This window comes from Gossypium raimondii, chromosome 13 (genome assembly GCF_025698545.1).
Source record: "Gossypium raimondii isolate GPD5lz chromosome 13, ASM2569854v1, whole genome shotgun sequence".
In the NCBI taxonomy this organism is placed as follows: domain Eukaryota; kingdom Viridiplantae; phylum Streptophyta; class Magnoliopsida; order Malvales; family Malvaceae; genus Gossypium; species Gossypium raimondii.
Genome location: NC_068577.1, coordinates 48635817 through 48657386, shown reverse-complemented (window position 1 = coordinate 48657386; position 21570 = coordinate 48635817). Strand labels below are relative to the sequence as shown.

The 21570-nt window shown below is 34.4% G+C and overlaps 1 protein-coding gene across 1 annotated transcript; it reads right to left on the bottom strand.

Annotated features, from left to right (window-relative positions):
• Positions 1 to 18582: 18582 nt before the first annotated feature.
• On the bottom strand, positions 18583 to 20752 carry LOC105784539 (premnaspirodiene oxygenase). The gene is made up of 2 exons (XM_012610447.2): positions 19539 to 20752; positions 18583 to 19396 (listed from the first exon to the last, which is right to left on the bottom strand). The coding sequence occupies exons 1-2, from the start codon at positions 20463 to 20465 to the stop codon at positions 18773 to 18775; spliced, it is 1551 nt and encodes a 516-aa protein (XP_012465901.1). The 5' UTR covers positions 20466 to 20752; the 3' UTR covers positions 18583 to 18772.
• Positions 20753 to 21570: the final 818 nt, after the last annotated feature.

Genomic DNA, 21570 nt, shown 5'->3' with positions numbered 1-21570 from the left:
TACTGGGTTTCGATTTTCACAATAAATCTAAATACGCGAATCTTTTCAAACTCAAGTTTTAAACAATATCGGGAATTAAAAAAGGATCGTGTCCTAACTTACTGGTCGTGATCCCTTTTCTAATCCAAGATAGTTAAATATCTTTTAAATAAGTATTTTTCATTCGCGTATCGGGAATTCGAGACATTGTGTCCTAACTTACTGGATATGATTCTCTTTTTCGAATAATGTGAAATATGCCCTTTTCCTGAAAATTTTCAACCTTTTAATACAAGGATCGTATTTTTAAAATTCTCCAAAGTTCTCAATTTTCGACATTAAGACATTAAGTAATCAACTAGGTACCAGTTTTGGGCGTATCGAGGGTGCTAATCCTTCCTCGTTCGTAACCGACTCCCGAACCCATTTTTCTGAATTTCGTGGACTAAACTTGTTGTTTTACTAAAATCAAACCGTTTATTAAAAACAACCATTTTTCAAGGTGACCCGATCACACCTTATCAAAAAGGATTGGTGGCGACTCCCGTTTTCGTTTTCATTTTTCAAAACCCAAGTCGACCCCGTTTTCATCAAAAAAATGGTGTCAACAGAGAAATAGAATTTTTTTTATTTTCTATTGCTTATGAGTTGTGAGTTTTGAACTTTTGATAGCTTTTTTCTGTTTATTTGGAGTTTTGGACTTCTTTTTATTTTTTTTGATTAAAAACTCTCTGATTTTGCAGGTAGATGAATAAATTCCCTTTTATTTTATTGTACATCTGTTGATTTTCTTTTAATTTATTGTAACGAAAAATAACAGGAATAGCATCCCGTTATTGTCTCAATTGGCCGTTACCCGTTAAATTACGGCTGCGATCCACCCTATTGGTGTGACTCCACTTCACACCGCTATTTTCAGCACTAGCAGTTTCGGACGGCGCCGCTACAGCTATATAACGACCGATATTTCGATATCGTACCGCTATTTAAATCCCTGATCTGTATCACTGGCAGTGAATCCATTGTAAGAAAAGATATTCATGATGTTTGCTTCAATTTATCGACCTTGAAAGGGCTTAAGACATTGGCTATTACTACAAATGGAATTGCCCTTGCTAAAATGCTTAAACAATGTGGGATTACTTATTCTTTCAAAATGAGTGATATGGCTAGTTGATTGTTCATGGTAACTTCGAGTTACGGAAGAATCGATCTAAGTCTTCTTTAGTTTCCTTTCCTTGACTCATACTATATACATATGCTTTTTTTCTTCTTTAGTTAAGGTAAAAAGGAAGAAAGCTCTACTTGTTGTATGTTTGACATTGCAAGGTTTAATATTGCAAATTTATTCCAGCAGTTACAAACTATTATTTCCAGTAATTACAAATCATTTTTTACAGTTGGGAAAATTTTAAAAGTTTTGGAAACAAGGGACAAACTCATGCGGCCAGGCCGTGTGTTACAACCCAGGCTGTGTGGATATTCGAAGTCCAGACACACAGTCATGTCCCAGTCTGTGTGTCTGCTCATGTGAGACCTGCACCTAAAGATATTAAGACACACGGCCGTGTGACAGCCTATATGTACCACAAATTGCTTCAAAAACAAGGTAAAATTTTCACCTTACATATTAACCAAACCATGTCTAAAACCATACCAAATTCATGACCAAAAACACTTTTACACAAGTCCAAACATACCAAATACATACAATTTAAGTGTCTAACCAATGTGCCCTCATTGACACCATAATTCAATAATCTTTCAATTAGTACAAATTTTACTCTTTTATACATCTAAACCATACAATTCATGAACCAAAACTCAAATCAATAAGTTATGCCATACATTTCTCAAAAGCCAATTTCATTAAAACTTATAGCATTCAACATATACACAAGAAATTTCAACCCTTGCAAAACATGTTCCAAACAGATATCCACCATATCTATATATGTATACTTACCTATAATCACATGTTTAAAAAACTCAACTTCTAGGGCATATTACACCAATTCATAACTATAAACTAAAATTTTAAGACCCCAAAATATCATCCTAGGTACATGCCATAATGTAAAAAGAGCATCACCGACATTGAGTCCGAGATTTGATCGTTGGATGCTAAGTCGTCAATCACAAAAATAGTACCTAACCTGCATATAAGGAAACAATATTATATTCAGTAATATCATAATCCTAAGAGCCTCAAATAAATTTGATGATCCATATTTTCATAATCCATAATATTTAGTTATCTTTATAGAATTTATCACTCAATTCATTTAGGTATTCCATACATCTTCCATAATAGCTTTCATACACCAACCTTCTATGGTGAATTACTTTTACCTTGTTGATTTAAGTCATTCAATGAATGACACCCCATGCCTTAACAGTTAAATCGTATCTATCTTTGTGCCCAACGCTAGTCGGATAAATTGACAGATATAAAAAGTGTGCCCAACACTGGTCAAATAAACTAACAGAAGTTGTGCCCAACGCTAGTCGGATAACTGACGATGGTTGTGCCCAACACTAGTCAGATAGACTGATAGAAGTTAACCCCAGTGCTACTCAGATAACCGACAATGGTTGTGCCTAGCTAGTCAGATAAATTGACAAAAGTTGCACCCAACACTAGTCAAATAACCAACGATGGTTGTGCCCAGCACTAGTCAGATAAACTGACAGAAGTTGCGCCCAGCACTAGACCATAAAATCACATTTCATAACCCAATATCACATTTCATAACTTAATATCACATTCATTTCAGTTATCTATTAATCATCCATTAATTTATTCCATAATTCCATGTTTTATCTATATACGATTTTATCAATATCCGTTCAATAGAGCTTAATCAAACCCAAATAAAAACATAGTTAAATAATAACTAACAATTAACTAATTAACTTAAGTAAAGAACGTTCGAGTTCCAAGACTATGAACTTACCTAGTATGTAAACACAAGATTTTATTTAACGCATACATTAACCATTATTCAACTTCAATCTCATCGGTTCGGCAATATATCTCCATCTATAAAATTTCTATACTATTAGTTTAAGGCTAATTGTTCATTTATTCATTTTATCAACCATTCATTGGATTAAATATACATTTTATCATATCTCCAAATGGCTAATAAATGTATACAAGTATCATATATATATATATATATATATATCAAAAATAACAAGTAAATATTTAAATAGTTCAAGTTAAAGAATTACGAACTTACTTAGCATTAAAGAAAATATTTATTTAGTTCAAGATAATTGACAATGGTTGTTCCTAGCACTACTCAGATAAACTGACAGAAGTTGCGCCCAGCGGTAGTCAGATAACTGACGATGGTTGTGTCTAACACTAGTTAGATAAACTGACAGAAGTTGCGCCCAGTGCTACTCGGATAACCGACGATGGTTGTGCCCAGCACTAGTCAGATAAATTGACAGAAGTTGCACCCAATGCTAGTCAAATAACCAACGATGGTTGTGCCCAGCACTAGTCAGATAAACTGACAGAAGTTGTGCCCAATGCTAGTCCATAAAATCACATTTCATAACCCAATATCACATTTCATAACTCAATATCACATTCATTTCAATTATCTATTAATCATCCATTAATTTATTCCATAAAGCCACGTTTTATCTATTTATGATTTTATCAATATCCGTTCAATAGAGCTTAACCAAACCCAAATAAAAACATAGTTAAATAATAATTAACAATTATCTAATTAAGTTAAGTAAATAACGTTCTAGTTCCAAGACTACGAACTTACCTAGTATGTGGACGAAGACTTTATTTAACTCCATACATTAACCATTATTCAACTTCAATCTCATCGGTTCGGTAATACATCTCCATATATAACATTTCCATACTATTAGTTTAAGGCTAATTATTCGTTTATTCATTTTATCAACCATTCATTGGATTAAATATACATTTTATCATGTCCCCAAATAGCTAATAAATGTATACAAGTATCATATTTATATATATATATATATATATATATCGAAATTCACAAGTAAATATTTAAATAGTTCAAGTTAAAGAATTACGAACTTACTTAATTAGCATTAAAGAAAATATTTATTTACTTCACATGGATGTTAATTTACATGCATTTGGACTATTCGAACAACTTAATTGAGTAATTGAGGTCGCTTGCATAAATGCTATAATTTAATATGTATAAATATAAATTACGAATCACTTAAATATATGCTAAAATTCTAACATGTTGAAATGCTTCAGACAGATAATCAAGATCTAATAACACTTATGTAAGTGCTAAAATTTTTACATATAAAGGATGTTTCAGTCAACCATGAATAAGACACACCTCTAAATTTGTTAAGTTGATATCACATTCCATCTATTCATAATCAATCTTTCACATTAATCAATTATGCTATATCCCATGATCGAATTTCACAACATTCAATATAATTCCATAATATTTCATTCAAACAATTTAAGTTCTAATCATTCATTTGATTCATTTCATAATTTAATCATTTGCATAAATATAAATATAATTAAGATATCAAAGTAATAATTCAATATTTAAATTAAATAATAGAGTTCGAGTTAAAAGACTAGAAACTTACCACGACTAAAACGATTACTAAAACGAAATTGACAACTAGTCCAAAACTTTAGCTTTTCCTTGATTCAACTCCAATAATAGCACCTCTTGAACATAAATAATATAATTTCATTTAATTAAACAGTTCGAATAACTTAAAATATCTAATTTCAACCTATAATTCATATTATTATAAAATTATAAAATTACCCCTAATATTTTTCCTTTCATGCAATTTAGTCCCTAAACTTGAAACTTGAAATTTACTTTTTTTTTAATCATCAACAAAGCTAGCCCAATTTTTCTTATTCACATAACAGGTCATAATCATAAAAAATTTATATTAAATCCCATGAATTTTAAATTTTTTTATAATTTAATCCTTAAATTGGATGCGATCTGCTCTACTTCAGGAAGATAGGACTAGTAACTTCAATCTACTCCACTGCAACTTCAGGGAGATAAGATTGGATGCGATCTGCTCTACTGCAACTTCAGAGAGATAAGATCTGTGGTTTTAATCCACTCCACTGCAACTTCAGGAAGATAGGACTAGTAACTTCAATCTACTCCACTAAAACTTTAGGGAGATAAGATTGGATGGGATCTACTCTACTGCAACTTCAGAGAGATAAGATCTGTGGTTTTAATCCACTCCAGTGCAACTTCAGGAAGATAGGACTAGTAACTTCAATCTACTCCACTGCAACATCAGGGAGATAAGATTGGATGTGATCTGCTCTACTGCAACTTCAGGGAGATAGGACTAGTAACTTCAATCTGCTCTACTGGAACTTCAGGGAGATAAGATTTGTTGGTTTTAATCTTCTCCATAGTAACTTCAGGGAGATAAGATTTGTCATCCTCGATTTACTTCGCTGCCAATACAGGAAGATAAGATCTGATGCTTTTAGTCTTAACGCTAGGGAGATAAGATTCGTTGTTTTCCAATCTGCTTCACTGCCAGTACAGGAAGCCAATATCTGTTATCTTCAGTTTACTTTGTTGCAAACTATGGTGTCTTCAATCTGCTTCACTGTCAGTACAGGAAGGCAAGATTTGCTATCTTCAGTTTGCTCTGCTATTAGTACAGAAAGGCAAGGCAGGTGTCTTCGATCTACTTCGCTACCGATACAGGAAGGCATGATCTGTTATCTTCAGTCTGCTTCACTGTGAGTATAGGAAGGCAAGGCTGGTGTCTTCGATCTGCTTCGCTGTCAGTACAGAAAGGCAAGATCTGCTATCTTCAGTCTACTCTGCAGTCAGTACAGGAAGACAAGATCTGTAACTTTATTGATCTGTTCTCTAGGGAACATGACCTGTATAATCTATTTTATGAACCTAATTATGCCTAGTGATTAGGATAACATTATCAGAATGAATCAAATGCTCCTAACTAGACGTGTATGAATGACATTTGACTAAATGCAAAATGTCGATTTTCAAGAATGATCCCTTTTTATTACTTAAGTTATCGTTACTCAAAGTTTATTAAGGTTTTATCACTGACGTGCTATCTTCTTGCTCGGCTGGTTTTTCTGAAGAAACACTTAGTCAGATTGCCCTCCACTATGAACGTCAAATTTCAATACATTGGGACGCAAAATTTGTACCAACATTCTTCCTCTGTAACCCAAGGGTAGGAAAATATGACTTTTTCTCAATCCTCTCCTATTGCAATTCAAGGATACAAAATGTGAAGCTCTTTGGTCTATTACCCCATTCTCAAGGTGTCATACCAAATGCTTATGCACCAATAAAGAGTTTTCTTCTCCCAGGGAACCTCTTCTTATTGCTTGGTGAACACCGCTTGTTTGTTCATTGAAGCTCTGGCATCTTGTCATTTTGTCCAATCAATATTTTGACGACAAAATCCAAAAGGATGGTCTTAATTTAGACTTTTCCTTCTTAGGTATTTCAACCTTTGAACTTGGTGCGTTCTAAACAATAGTCATGTTTCAGGTTACTGTACTATTTAGAAACTTCTAGAGTAGTCAATTATTCATTATTCCAATGCCATATGCTTACAAAAATATCATGGCAATGGATAATCATAGAATTGATTTGGGAGCATAGCTCGAAATAATAAAATTATCAAGGATAGTAAAAATAAAAGAGGAATTGATTGGGAACATGTATCTTGAAAAAGAATGAAGTATTCCAAGACAAAAAATTCAATATAAATAGTATGAAGATTAGGTGCCCCAGATATGACAGCTTGAACTTCTCTGTACAAACTTTCTAAAAACCATTCTGAGTTTGACATGTGTTTAGGAGATCTACAAGACTTTGTCGATGCCCCAAAATGTTGCCTACCCTTTCCTGTTGATTTAGGTATAGCAAGATCACCATATGCTCCCAATCTGATCAAAATTTGAGCTGCTCTGATCACCTCATGTCCCATTCTGATCAAAATTTGAGCCGCCCTTTTCAGGTTTTCAACTCAAATCCCCTTTAGCCTCAAGGCGCCCTTTGCGGGTTTCCACCTTGGTCTCTCCTTTTTCTTTTTCTTTTCATCTTCTTCTTTCTTTTTTCTTCTTTTTCTTTCTTTTTCTTTTTTCCCTTTTTTTTCCCTTTTTTAAAAATCTTTTTATTGAATCTGAACTCATAGGATTAGGTATGTCCTTGTTGTCCCTTCCGATCAAGATTAACACTTTTCCAGATAAGGCCTTCCACATAAAGTCCTTTCCAGCTTAACATGAAGTTCTTTTTATATGGGAAGGATCTTCTTCAATACTAGGTCCCTCTCATGGAATCCTCTAGGGCAAACTTTTTTTGCTCGTATCATTTGCTTTTGGCACATTTGACCATGATGGATAACTTTGAACATTCCTCTTCAATCGAATTAGATTCAAAAAACTCAAAAAGAAAGAATCTTGTCTTCAATAGGCAAAACCGCGATAAGCCCAAGAGAAAGGCATTGCCCCGGTAGAGTTTTTTTTTACTGCACTGTTCAATTTGGGGCGACATGGTATTATTCCTGAACAGACTACAAACTTTTGATATCATGCCATTGTTCAAATTTGGTGCATTGTCAGATATGATCCTCTTTGGCGTTCCATACTGAAATATGCTTTTTTAAAGATTTGCTGACTGTCGACTTCGTGACATTGGCATATGAAACAGCTTCCACCCACTTAGTGAAGTAATCGACTGCTGCAAAGATGAATTGTGGATTGCCAGAAAATTTTGGCAAGATCGGCTCAATGACATCCATGCCTCACATAGGGAGAAATCATGGATTCTATTGATTCTTTGTAAGGTAGGATCTGATTTCCATCTTGTTCTACCATCCTCAATAAGTCCGGAGATAGGCTACAATCTATGTCATCTTCAAAGTCATGAGATTCTTCTAAACACATGTCTCACTCAAAAGGAGATTCTGAGTCTGTAGCAGCGTCATTCATGTCGTTGATATTCAGGGACCTATTGTAGGTGCAAAAGAATATATAAAGAATGTATGAATTTAAGAATAATTATCTGTACAGTATGATTATGAATGAAAGATTGATTTGGAAGAAAATTCAAAAGAATGAAAGAATCAAAAATAATTATTCGTAAAGAATGAAAGAATATTGGCTCAAAATGATCGCAAAGATGATTTCATTAAAATAATGACGTTCAGACATGAGCCTATTTCACAAATTAGTTCTTATTGCCTCTAGGCTGAAAGCAACAAGTGTGTTTAGAATATTACTCTAAGTAAGCTCTAAATGCTATAGGGATTTCTTCTGCAGTCCGATTATTCAGAACACTCCCAAGTTTATAAGGGTAGGTATCTAACAATGTCCCTTTTCAGTTGTCTTCATGTATGGCATTGTTGTGAACGTTTCTTTTTTTCTCTTTTTGTTTTTTTAACTTCTTCACGGAGCTCCATCTCTTTATTGTCCATCATATTCAGTTGGATATTGGCTAATCGCTCTTGCATTTGCAACTGTAATTGGTCTTGCCTCCCCCTTTGGAGTTGATCAAAATTTTCCAATCTTTGGTCCATGTCTTTTATTTTTGCTCGGGTTCCATAACGGTGTTTGGTTGGTAGATTAGTTTCCAAATTAAATCTAAAATGATTTTAATTAATTAGGCTCTTTTGGTAGGTTTTAATGCATATGATGTCATGTAATACAAATGCATGAAATGAATGCAAAAAGAGACGTTGACTCTTGGTTCAATTCTATTAGAACAACTTTACTAGAAAACAAATCTTTTTACATAAAACAGATATATATACGACTTTGCCCTCATAGGCGGAGACATTCGATCCTCTTCTTCATTCGAGCATTAAGATAAATCTCACAAACTCTTTAAAAGGGACGTCTCTTCTATCTCCTTTTTACTTGATTCAGGTCGCAACTCGTTACTCACTCATCTTCGTGATGCTCGTTGGCTTCTCTTTAAGAAAGTTCAGCGGCTCTCGAATAATCTTTGTCATCTTGAATCCTCGGACAACGGAACAATAATCGTGTAGTCCTCCATTAAACTATCACCCTTTTCTTATCATGTTTTCTTAGACCATATTCGGACAACTGTATTGTCATCCACTTTATCAAGAAACCCATTTTCTTATGACAAGTTCTCTATTTAGCAACTGAACGTGAATCAACACCTCTTTTCTATGATGAAAATGCAATGCAATCATAACCAAAAAGAAAACAGGTTAGTATAAAGCAAAAGCAAGCAAGAATAAATAAAAAACCTATTTGGGTGACCACTAGGGGTTTGAAGTGGTTCTACCTAGGGTAGGCTCTTAGGTTCACTACATGCTGTTTGGCTCTAAAGTAAAGGTACCCGAACCGGCAGATTCCTCGATCCTTACCCATTATAGGCTCATACGGATCGAGTTCAGTTCAGGGGAATACATTTCCCTATGACTGCACGGAGATGAAAATCTCACGAAGACGTAGGTACAAATGTATCACGAAAGCGATCCACTATCTTTCATGGAGGTGAAAACCTCACAAAGGAGTAGCTTCTCACTCCCACTTAAAAGGGTGTGACCAACGGTCATGCAATGCAATGTGCAGAAAGATACCAAAACTTAAACTAACACAGCAATTATAAACCACAATCATGAAGATCCTAATAAAGACGAATGAAATGCAACGAAAGGATTGTATATTTAAACCAAGTTTTTTTATTTTTGACAAAAAGACAAAAAGTAATCAACTCGTGGCTTGACTCACTTATTTTGGTCCCCAACGGAGTCGCCAAACTGTTGACACCATTTTTTTGTGAAAACGAGGCTAACTTGGGTTTTGAAAACAAAAACGAAAACGAAAACAGGGGTCGCGACCAATCCTTTTTGATAAGGTGTGATTGGATCACCTTGAAAAGTTGTTATTTTTAATAAATGATTTGATTTTATTAAAACAATGATTTTGGTCCACAAAATTCAGAAAAATAGGTTCGGGAGTTGGTTACGTACGAGGAAGGATTAGCACCCTCGTAACGCCCAAAAATTGGTACCTAGTTGATTAGTTAATGTCTTAATGTCGAAAATTGAAAACTTTAGAGAAATTTAAAATACGATCCTTTATTTATTTATTTATTTATTTAAAAAAAGAAAACTTATATAAATCAAGTTACTCGTTAAGACCTAATTTCAGAAAGAGAAAACGTCACACCCAATGCATTAGGGCACGATATTTTACCTCTTCAGAAATGAGCTTGTCCAAAAACTTGCACAATAAAGTTTAAAAGGGTATTCAATTGTTTAAGTCATATGAAAAAATTACAACCCAATACGTTAGGGCACAATTTCTCAAAATGTTAAACATTGAATATTGCATTTATTTATTTTTTTTAGAAAAATTTTCATCTCGAGAAATCAATTTGTCATATCCAATGCGTTAGGACACAACGTATTGAATTCCCGATAATGAGCTTTTTATTTATGTTTTTTTAAGATCACTCTCGATTATTTAGATTCAACGAAGAAAATCGGAACCCAATACGTTAGGTCTAAATTCTCTCGAAGATCCCAAATACCGAGTATTGCTTTTAATTTGAAATTTTTTCATTTTTTGACAAACCCGAGTAAAAATGAATGTAAAATAATGATAATGATGATAATGTAAGTAAAATAACACGAGCAAAACAAAAGATAAATAAATAATAAGACCGATAAAATAAATAAATAAAAACAACCATGCAGACACAATAACAAATAATAAATGATAAAAACTAAAGCAAGAAAAATAACAATAATAGACGTAAATAAATAAATGAACAAAATTAACAAAATTATAACAATATAAAAATGTATATATATGTATAAAATTATGAAAATGAAAAACATATGCATGTACACATATTTAAAACTATTATACATGAAAATATATGTAAGTATGTATGAACATGCATATACGTATATAACAATCATCAAATATAAAATAGTATATATATGTAGGTAAATATATGAATTATAAAATATAAAGAATATAAACAAAATATATATTTTGAAAGTATAAAGAATATGTAAGTATATCTATATATATATGTATATTTATGAAAATGAAATATATATAGACATGTATGTAGGTATGTGTAAATATTATTGTCGAAACCGCTTTTTTGAAAACAAAAATTTGGTTATCGACCTAAAAAAAACAAAAACTGGAGTCGCCACCGATCCTTTATTAAGGTGTGATCGGCGCACCTTAAAAATAATTTTGGTCTGCGGAATTTGAGAAAAACAGGTTCGGGAGTCAGTTACACACGAGGAAGGATTAGCACCCTCGTAACGCCCAAAATTGGTACCAAATTGATTTTATTTATGCCTTGGTGTCGAAAACTTGAAAAGATTTTAAAAGGAAACTTTTTTTATTTCATGAATGAATTAAAATGATAAGACATTCTTATTTCAAAGAAATAAAACACCACACCCAGTAAGTTAGGGCACAATGTTTTTAAATCTTCAAAATACCCGAATATTGCCTTTTGCTTTTGAAAATTCTTATTTCGAGAAGAAAATGTCATGACCAGTAAGTTAGGACCCAACATTTTGAATTCCCGAGAATAAGCTTTTATTTGAAATTTGAGAATTTATTGCAAAACAAATACTTGGCTTTCTAAATTCATCGAAAAATAATCACAATCCAGTAAGTTAGGACACGACCTTCCTCGAGAATCATGAATGCCAAATATTTTGAAAATTTATAAAATAGGATGATTTAAATACTTTGAGAAAATCGAATATATATTTTGAAAGTGTGATAAATGTTAATGCATAACATGAAATCATTATTTTAATTTAAATCATATGTATATATATTTACAAAATAGAAAAATAAAATGTATAAGTATATATACATAGGTAAATCGTGAAAATTTGCATACGTATATATTCAAATACATATATATGTGCAATATATGTTAGAATAGTAGAATATGTAAAATAATAAAAACATTGATAATGATTTTAGAAAATGGGTATATAAACATATTAAAACGCACATGGTATAAAACATATATAAATGTATAAAGTATAAAGTATGAACAAAAAAAGTAAATAAAAAGAGTATGTATGCAAAAAATATGTGCGAATTTAAAAACTTAAAAGTATATATTAAAAAACACATGTATTATATATAAAAATATGCATGTAAATGTATAGTAAATTCAGTGGTAATAATGATAGCAAACAGTATAATAATAATGATATAATGATAAAAAAATAATAATAAGAATGGACTAAATTGAAATAAAACGGAAAAATTGGGGCAGATTTGAAATAAATTTGAAGATAGGACTGAATTGAATACACTCACGTCGGTGGAGGACCAAAGGGGAAATTATTCCCACCTTCCAAAACGCTGTGCATCGAAGGTCCGGATTGAAACAAAAATAAAATAAGCGGTTCAATTTGAAAAGAAGCAAAACGGGTTTAATTGGAGTACGCTGAAAAAAGGAGGGGCCAATTGCGCAAATAGACCATGTGACGTCAGAGCGCGCAGATCCTCCCCTTCGGGTCGGGTCACCGCGCGGGTCATGGCACCAAACGACGCCGTTTTAAAAACCATTTAAAAAACATTTTGAAACCCTAAAACCTTCAGTTTATCAAACCGATTTTAGAAGACCCTAAGGCCCTTCTCTACACCGCCGCCATCAGGTGGTTCGGCCGACTCGAATTCCTGCACCAAATCCGGCCCGGATTCAGGCGAGGGAATCGTAGATCACCACGACGTATCCTTAAAGGTACTATTTCACTTTTTCCTTTATTTTGTTCAAGAAAACGACGAATAGATGAGCACAGATGAAAAAAACGAAAAAAACTCAGATGGGATTCACCTCTTTCAAGTTTAACTTCACTGCTTTTCTTTGTGTTTTCTTTCGATTCTTTTTTTTTTACAGATTTTCAAAGGCTTTTATAGCCCGAAAAATCGAAAACAAAAAATATATCTGCTAATTATTTTTGCTATTTTATCTCAATCGGACTCTTTTGAGTCTGTTCTTTGCCGGTGTCGTGCGCGCGAACAGCGCGCGTGGAGAAGTCGTCCCTGAGACGTGCGGTGCTTGGGACGTCTGCTGGAGACTGCTTGGGGGCTTGCGGCGCTGAGCATGAGGCTAGGGTTTCAACAAATTAATTTTTGCTGGGCTAGGGTTTGCAAATCAGTTATTGGGCCTGTATTGGGCCACCTATTTGTTGGGTCTGACATGTTTTTGTTTAGTTTGGACCCAGGCCGATTGGGCCTTATTACAATTATTATAAAATATAAAAGTATATGTAGGTTCGTATATATATATATATATATATATATATATAAATATGCATATGTATATATACATATATATTATAAAAACGCACGTATGTTTACATATATAACAAAGATTTCAAATTTAAAAAATAAATGAGCAAATAATTACAATAATAACTAATAATAGTAGTAATAATATCAAATTTATTAAGAAAATAAACAAAATAACAAAAGGAATAAATTAAACATTAAAATAAGATTCGGGGTTTAAATCTGTAAATAAATAAAAAGGAAGGACTATATTGAACACACGAATAACATAAAGGGAGTGAAGGGCAATTTTCTCTTCTCCTCTAAAACGACATGGTTTCAGAAGGGACTAAATTGAAAACGCAAAAAAATCACAGGGAAAAATTTTTAAAAAAAAACTAAAAGTACTTGATTGGAAAACATTAAAAAAGCGGAAGGGCTAAAAGTGCAATTAGCCCACCCTTCGACAACACGCGGATCCTCTTGGAGCGGGTCGGGTCGGCCAACGGGTCAGGTCAAAACGACGTCGTTTTGGTGCCTGAGAAGGCTGCCCAAAACGACGTCGTTTTGAAAGACTATTTAAGTTAAAAAATTTTCAAAAATTTCATTCTTCCCACTTTTTAGAAAAAACGAGATTTTACTCACTCAAAGCCCCTCTTTCTCCCCAGAAACCGGCCAAGGGTCCGGCCAACGAACCGGTCGTCGGCCGCCACGTCGGCCACTGGTTACCGGCACCGGCGCCGCCATACATGGCGGCTGAAAAGTTAAAAAGACTCCCTTTTTCTTCCGACGCACTCCTTGGGGCCTCCGAACACTCCGGTGACAGCGAATAGAGGTAAACTCCTCCCTTTTCTTATTATTTCAAATAAAAAAAGTAAATAAAGGCCAAAAAATCACCTTAAAAACTTCTGCTTTTTATTTCTTTTTCTAATTTTTTATTTTTTCCAGAATCTCCCCCCTTTACAATCGGTTTTCAATCAGTTTTTATACCGAAAATAAAAAACAAAATCCTATCCCCCCTCTTTTGTGCTGCGGTTTGCTTTCTTTTATTGTTTGCAGTGGCGATGTTGATAGAGCGGTGGCGGCGGTGATGTGGCGGCAATGTCGAGGCGAGGCAAGTGGACGTCTTGCGATGAGGCTAGGGTTTCAAAAAACTGAAACCCTAGTTTGACTGTTGGGAATTTGGGTATTGGGCCTGGTTGGGCTTGGGTTCGGGTATTGTGATTGGGTTCTGGGTTTTGGGTATTGGGTTTGTAATTGTGCCCCGGGTAAAAAATTGGGCACTACACGTGGTATACAGTGACGCCTCTCACGTTGGTTTGGGTTGTGTTTTGATGCAAGACGGTAAGGTTGTGGCTTATGCGTCCCAATAGCTTAAATCACATACAAATAACTATCCTACACACGATCAAAAAAACCTCAAATATCTTCTTACTAAGAAGGAGTTGAACCTTAGACAACGTTGATGGATTAAGTTGCTTAAGGATTAGAACCGCACTATCGAGTATCATCCCTATAAGGCCAATGTGGTGGCTGATGCTCTTAGTCATAGAGAAATGTCTGATTTGAGGGCAATGTTTGCTCGCCTAAGTTTGTTTGATGATGGGAGTTTGTTAGCTGAGTTGCAAGTTAAGCCGACTTGGATTGATCATATTTAAGATAAACAGTTGAGGGATGATTCTCTGGTTTTGCATTTTCGTCAGGTTGAGGATGATAGTACTTCTGATTTTGGACTGAACAGTGATAGGGTTCTGTGCTTTCAAGGACGAGTTTGTGTGCTTAATGACTTCAATTTGAAACAGTCCATTCTAAGGGAAGCGCATAGTAGCCCTTATGTAATGCATCTCAGTGAAAATAAGATGTATCGGGATCTTCAAAAGATGTACTAGTGGCCTAGTTTAAAACGAGAGGTAGCGGATTTTGTCTCTCGTTGTTTGACATGCCAGCAAGTTAAGGTTGAGCACTAGTTGCCTTCGAGTTTACTTGAACCCATTAAGATTCCCTTATGGAAATAAGAACGTGTGACTATGGACTTCGTTAGTGGGTTGGCCTTAACACCTACTAAGAAGGATTTTGTGTGGGTTATCATTGATCGTTTGATCAAGTTTGCTAATTTCATTCATGTTAGGAAAGACTACTCCCTTCAGGAGTTAGCCAAGTTATATGTTTCAGAGATTATGAGACTTCATGAGGTTCCAGTCTCGATTATTTTTTATAGAAATCCTCGCTTTACTTCTCGGTTTTGGAGGAAGCTTCACAAGGGTTTGGGTTCGAGATTAGACTTCAGTACTGTGTTCCATCTTTAGATCAATTGACAATATGAGAGGGTGATTCAAATATTGGAGGATATGCTTCAGAGTTGTGTGATCGATTTTCAAGGTAGTTGGAAGGAGTTTCTATTATTAGCCAAGTTCAGTTAGAATAACAGTTCCCAGTCCAGTATTCAGATGGTACCTTACGAGGCTTTGTATGGTTGTAAGTGTTGTACTCCGTTGTGTTGGATTGAATTGGGTGAGCGACAGGTTTTGGGTCTTGAGTTGGTTTTTGAGACTGAGGATAAAGTCACACTGATTCAGGATCATCTTAAAGCAGCTCATAAAAGACAAAAGTCTTATGCAGATTTGAAAATGAGGGACATTGAGCATTCTATGGGTGATTATGCTTTCCTTAAGGTATCCCCATGGAAGAAAGTTCCACGGTTTAGACGTAAGGGCAAGTTGAGCCCTAGGTTCATTGGGCCATATCAGATTCTGAAACGTGTGGGTCCAGTCGCCTATTAGTTAGAGCTACCTCCAGAGTTGGACCGTATTTATGATGTGTTCCATGTCTTCATGTTGAGGCGGTATTGGTCTGACCCATCTCATGTTGTTTCTATTGATGAGATTGAGGTTAGACCAAATTTGACATTTGAGGAGGAGCCAGTTCAGATTATGGATCGAGAAGTTAAGGTCTTAATAAGGAAATCTATTCCATTAGTTAATGTTCTATAACGGAACAGAGGAATCCACGTAGGAACTTGAGGACTCGAGTTGACAGTAGTATCTGCATCTATTTGAATTAGGTAAATTTCGAGGATGAAATTTCTTTTAGGGGAAGAGTTGTTAACGCCTTGAAATATTAAAATTTTCTTTTGATGAATTTTGTCATTAGTTGGAACTTGCTTCAATGGTTAAGTGACATTAGTGTGGTTGGAGGTCTTTGGTTCAAATTGTTGTACGGGAGTGGGGTGATTTTATTTTGTTTGTTTTAGGGCAGTTGTCAAGTTGGTGGTGTTGGTGTAGGTTTTAAACTCTTGGAAGGTGGTTGGTTATCAGGTGGTTAGATGGGACTTACAAGGGATTTCACTTTTATCCTATTCTTTTATTTTATTTTAATTAAAAAATAGAATAACAACTTCAACAAAAATCTGTTTCCCACTTTTTGTGCACGTTCAGTATTCATTCTTTTTCCTATTTATTTTCTTTTTCTTTCTCTTTTGCTTTCTGCTTTCTCTATTTGTTGTGTTCTTGTTGTTCTAGACCTTTACCTTCATTATTCTCTATTCAGTGATCAATTTCGTTAGTCTATTTACTCCTTATTAGATCAAAGTTCTTTGATCGCTTTATGGTTGTTTTCGTCTAAGAATTGGTTAAGGTGTGTATTGAAAAACACGGAAAACAACAATCGGTGAAAGCCGAAAAAGTTCGCTGTCCACGCCACACGGCCATTTGACAAACTGTGTAGGCCACACAAGTTGGGCAATTTGGGTCATGTGGACCACACGGGCATGTGTGAGTCGTGTGTTAGGCCATGTGGACCACATGGGCTGGGCTATTTGGACCGTGTGAGCCACACAGGTGTGTGGGCCCAAAACTCTGAAATTTTCCCTAAGGCCATGTGCGAGGTCCCGATCGATTGTGGGCCTTTTGTAGGGCCAGTATATGGGTAAATGCATGGACAAAACACGAAAATTAGACATCTGTTAGTATAGTATTTGCTATCTGTAAAAGTAACTAAGTTGCCGAATGATAAATAAACCCGAATATTTAAGTTCAGTACATGATTTGTATTTGATATGTTGTGCATGTAATATTATAGCATGTATAATTTTTCCTCTGAATTTGTATAATATTTAGTATATTCTTTATCTCCATCTGGGTTGAGTTGTAATAACATGTGGAGCAAGTGATTCTATAAAAAGGCTATAAATCGTCTAATGATTCGGCAGCTTAGCTACAACTATTTTGTAAAGTGTCTTATTGACACTAAGTGGTGTGTAGGGATGGTCGGAGATGATGTGTAGCAGTTGGGGGTAAGATTACATGCCATATCTGTTCTGTTCTGTTATAGATCTATTTCTGGTAAATTTGTTTAATATGCATATAACTTCTTTAAGTTATTTGATATACACTGTGTTTCAAAAACTCACTCTTTGTTTGACTGATATTTTCAGGTAATCCTCAGACTTAGGCAAGTTGGTGCAACAAGAGCTCGGTTATATTAGTACTTCATTTTTCTTTGACTATTTTAAATTGGGTTTAAGTGTTTTGTAAAATTTGGACTATTTTGGACATTTTAAGGACTATGTTGGTCTTGGATTTTATTTTATATTTTCACATGATACTGTTAAAACGATTTATTGAAAATATCTGTTTTCCTACAAACAATCGATTTCGAGAAAACAAACTTGATTTTCCAAAATATAATGATCTAAGAATTTCCGCTACATAGAATTCTTTTATTTAGAAAATGTAAGCAAACAATGTTTTCAATTAAATAGCTATATCAAATACGTTTTTTTACTAAAATGGGTTTTAAGTGACAAAAGCCTATGATGTTTTTCAAAATATATGAAAATTAGAATTACAACTATTTTATGTAGCATATCCAGATTTGACCATAACGTCTAAGTTGGAGTTATGATATTACATCAAGATTTACTATAATTACTATATTATTCAAAATTGGTTTTCACTATAATTTATATCCATTCTTACATTAATAATAATTTTGGCAATTAAACTACTAAATGATTCACTATAATTGTTTTTTTTAACCGGCACTATAATTTTTTTTATTCTTATATATTTTCACTGTCATTTCTTATTGATTCTTTCAAATTTCATGGTTATAAATTAGAATACAATGCAATTTTTCTTAAAAATAAAATACTCTTTCAATTATGTTTAATGATTTGATTAAATGTTGATTTATTTCCATATCTTTATAAAACTTTTACTTAAATAAATTTATTGTTTGTGTCAATTCTTAATTGAAAATATAAGACATACTTTGAAATAACTCAAAATTAAGAATCACTTTTTTTTTTTACTCAAAAACTCTATTTTATATAATCTTTTCTATAGATAAAAGTACAGCATAAAATTTTAGAGGAAATTTGATTCACTTGTTTGTGCTTTCAAGACCAAAACATAAATGCACAAATTATTTGTATAATAGTAAAGAGTAGGAAGAAAAGTGTCATTTAACAGAAAAATTAGCATGACTGGTTGGAATTAAAATTAAATCATCTTTCCTTCTTGCAGTCACACCAAATGTTTCAGTCATATCCAAATCTTCATGGCTTAGTCCACTAGGAAGCTCCCAATCAAAATGGAAAAGCAATTTTGCAAGAGGCAACTCAATGTTAGGAAGTGCAAATGATATGCCTGGGCATATTCTTCTTCCTGCCCCAAATGGGATATACTCCAAATCTGTTCCTTTGAAATCAATGGAACTATTGAGGAACCTTTCAGGATAAAATGTCTCGGCTTCACTCCAGTACCTGGGATCTCTTCCCATAGCCCATGCATTGATTATGAGTTTAGTCCTAGAAGGAACTTGGTAGCCATTGATTTCACAGTTCTCTCGACTTTCTCTTGGAAGTAACAGAGGAAAAGGAGGGTGTAACCTCATGGTTTCTTTGATAACTAATGCTAAATATTTTAATTCCCTGAGACTTGCTTCAGCCACGTCTCTTTTTCCATGACAGACCTGCCTTACTTCTTTTTGTGCCTTTTTTAGCACCTTTGGATTTCTCACCATTTCTGACATTGCCCAATCTACACTTGTTGACGACGTTTCGCCCCCCGCGCCGAAGATATTCTGAATGATTAAAGCAAGAGGCATAAGCTCCGAATTTGTGAAAGGTTATATAAATATTGTAATATGAAGATTCTAATAAAAATATAAGGAGCTAATAAGTAAATCTACTCTCCGATTGCACAAAAAAAAAATCGTAACTAACCCAAATGATTGCTTTGATTTCCTTGTCAGTAAGGGGAAATTCAAGATCAGCAAGTTGCTGAGTCTTTAAAAGAACAGTAACCAGGTCATCCTTGGCTTCTCCTTCACCTATTCTTCCACTCTCCAGATTGGCTCTGTGTTCATTAATGATGCTCTGAAGTATCTCATCACTCTTCTGAAGCTGAGCCTCGGCTTTCTGTCTCAATCCACTAATTAACTCAAGTACTCTAAACGATGGGTACAAATCTGCTAGACTGAATCCAGAAGCCAACTTTATTATTTCTTCCACAACTACTGAGTAAGAGTCTTTGTCCTTGCATATTTTACCGAACGCTGCTCTTGATGTGATCCCATATGTCAAGGAAAATATCTTCTTGGTAAGATTGATTGGTGACCCTTGGTTTGAAGATATATATTTCACAAGACCTAAAACTTCCTCTTGTCTGATTGATTCAAAGGATTGCACTCTTTTTGCTGTTAAAAGCTCCACAGTGCAGATTTTTCGTACTTGTCTCCAGTAGTTGCCATATGGTGCCATGACAATGTCCCTGGAATCATAAGAAATCACATTTCCAGCAATCGAATAAGGTCTATCAGCGAAGATACGGCCATGTGTTATCAAGACGTCTTTGGCAATTTCCGGTGATGAAACAATGATGGTGGAAATTTCACCAAGCTGTAGGTGCATTAAGGGTCCATGTTGATTGGCCAAATCTCTGAGAATTCGATGAGGTAGTGAGCCAAGTAGCTGATGTAGGTTGCCTATAAAGGGTAATTTCCATGGCCCTGGTGGCAGCTTCTTGTTTGAGTCTATGATTTTCATTTTCCTTACTATTTTAACTACGACTGACAAGAAGAGGAAGGAGGAAAGCAAGATTAGCAAGGAGGGAAAAGGAAACAGCTCCATTGGTATTATCGAAGAAAGCATAAGAAGATTCAAGTTGTGAATCAATTCCCGGTTTTGAGGAATTTGTATAAGAAGATAAAGATTGTAGCTGCTGATGCAAACTTCTACCTCTTACGTATTTTCTGAACAAACTAGTTGTAATGATTGAGGCTGCCAACATATGTCTATTTCTAAGATTAGCTAACTTACAATTCAAATGGTCGATATTTGACTATTTTAAAACTATAAATAAAAAGGCTTGTGATATACAAATTTTTGTTTTTTGTCAAACATCAGACTGATATTATTATCCCACTGCTCAACGAAAACAATAGTTGAGAAGCCACCAAACACGGCAACAAGAAACGACAAAACCAAAAGCAGAAATATAAACAGCTGTCCAGCAGAAAACAATTAAAGTCCTAGAAATTATCAACTAGAGGAGCTCATGGCCGGGCGGCCCGGCCCGACGGCCCGCCTGAAATATCGGAGAGTTTGGGTAAAAATATAGGTCCGAAATATAGGCTTGAGCCAAAAAATGAGGCCCGATTAAAAACGGGCCGGGCCTCGGGCACCACTTTTTTAGCCCTGGCCCGGCTCGAATATAATAAATATTTTTATTTTTTTTAATTTTAAAATACTTTTAAAATACTTTTTTAAAATTTTTTAAATTTTAAATTTTTTTTAAAATACTTTTTTAATTTTAAAATATTTTTAAAATACTTTTTTTAATTTTTGTTTTAATTTTTAAAATAAATTTTTGGTATTTATTTAAAAATGGGCCGGGCCCAGGCTTATGATTTTTTTCCCGGGCCAGGCCTAGGCAAAATTCTAGGCCCATATCGGGCCGGGCCAGGGCCGGGCCTAGGACTCGAGCCAAAATTTTTTTGGGCCCGGCCCAAACCCGGCCCGGCCCATGAGCACCTCTATTATCAACCAAAGAAACAGAAAATAAAATAAAAAACTCCTGAGCCAGCAATCAGCACCGATTCAGTACCCACTATCAGCTAGAAAAATTCTCCTCAACATATCAAATTAAGATAGGCGTTGCGTTTACTTATAATTAATATAAAAATAATGATGGTGTTAAAATTAGATACTATAGTGATACTGTAGTGTAAATTAAACATACCGTACCACACTATAT

What these genes read in the sequence shown, in the direction of transcription:
- LOC105784539 (XM_012610447.2), bottom strand. Translation starts at nt 20,465, where the DNA reads ATGCTTTCTTCGATAATACCAATGGAGCTGTTTCCTTTTCCCTCCTTG. An exon ending in AAATCAAAGCAATCATTTGG is followed by an intron (nt 19,397 to 19,538) that starts GTTAGTTACGAT and finishes TTAATCATTCAG; the next exon opens with AATATCTTCGGCGCGGGGGG.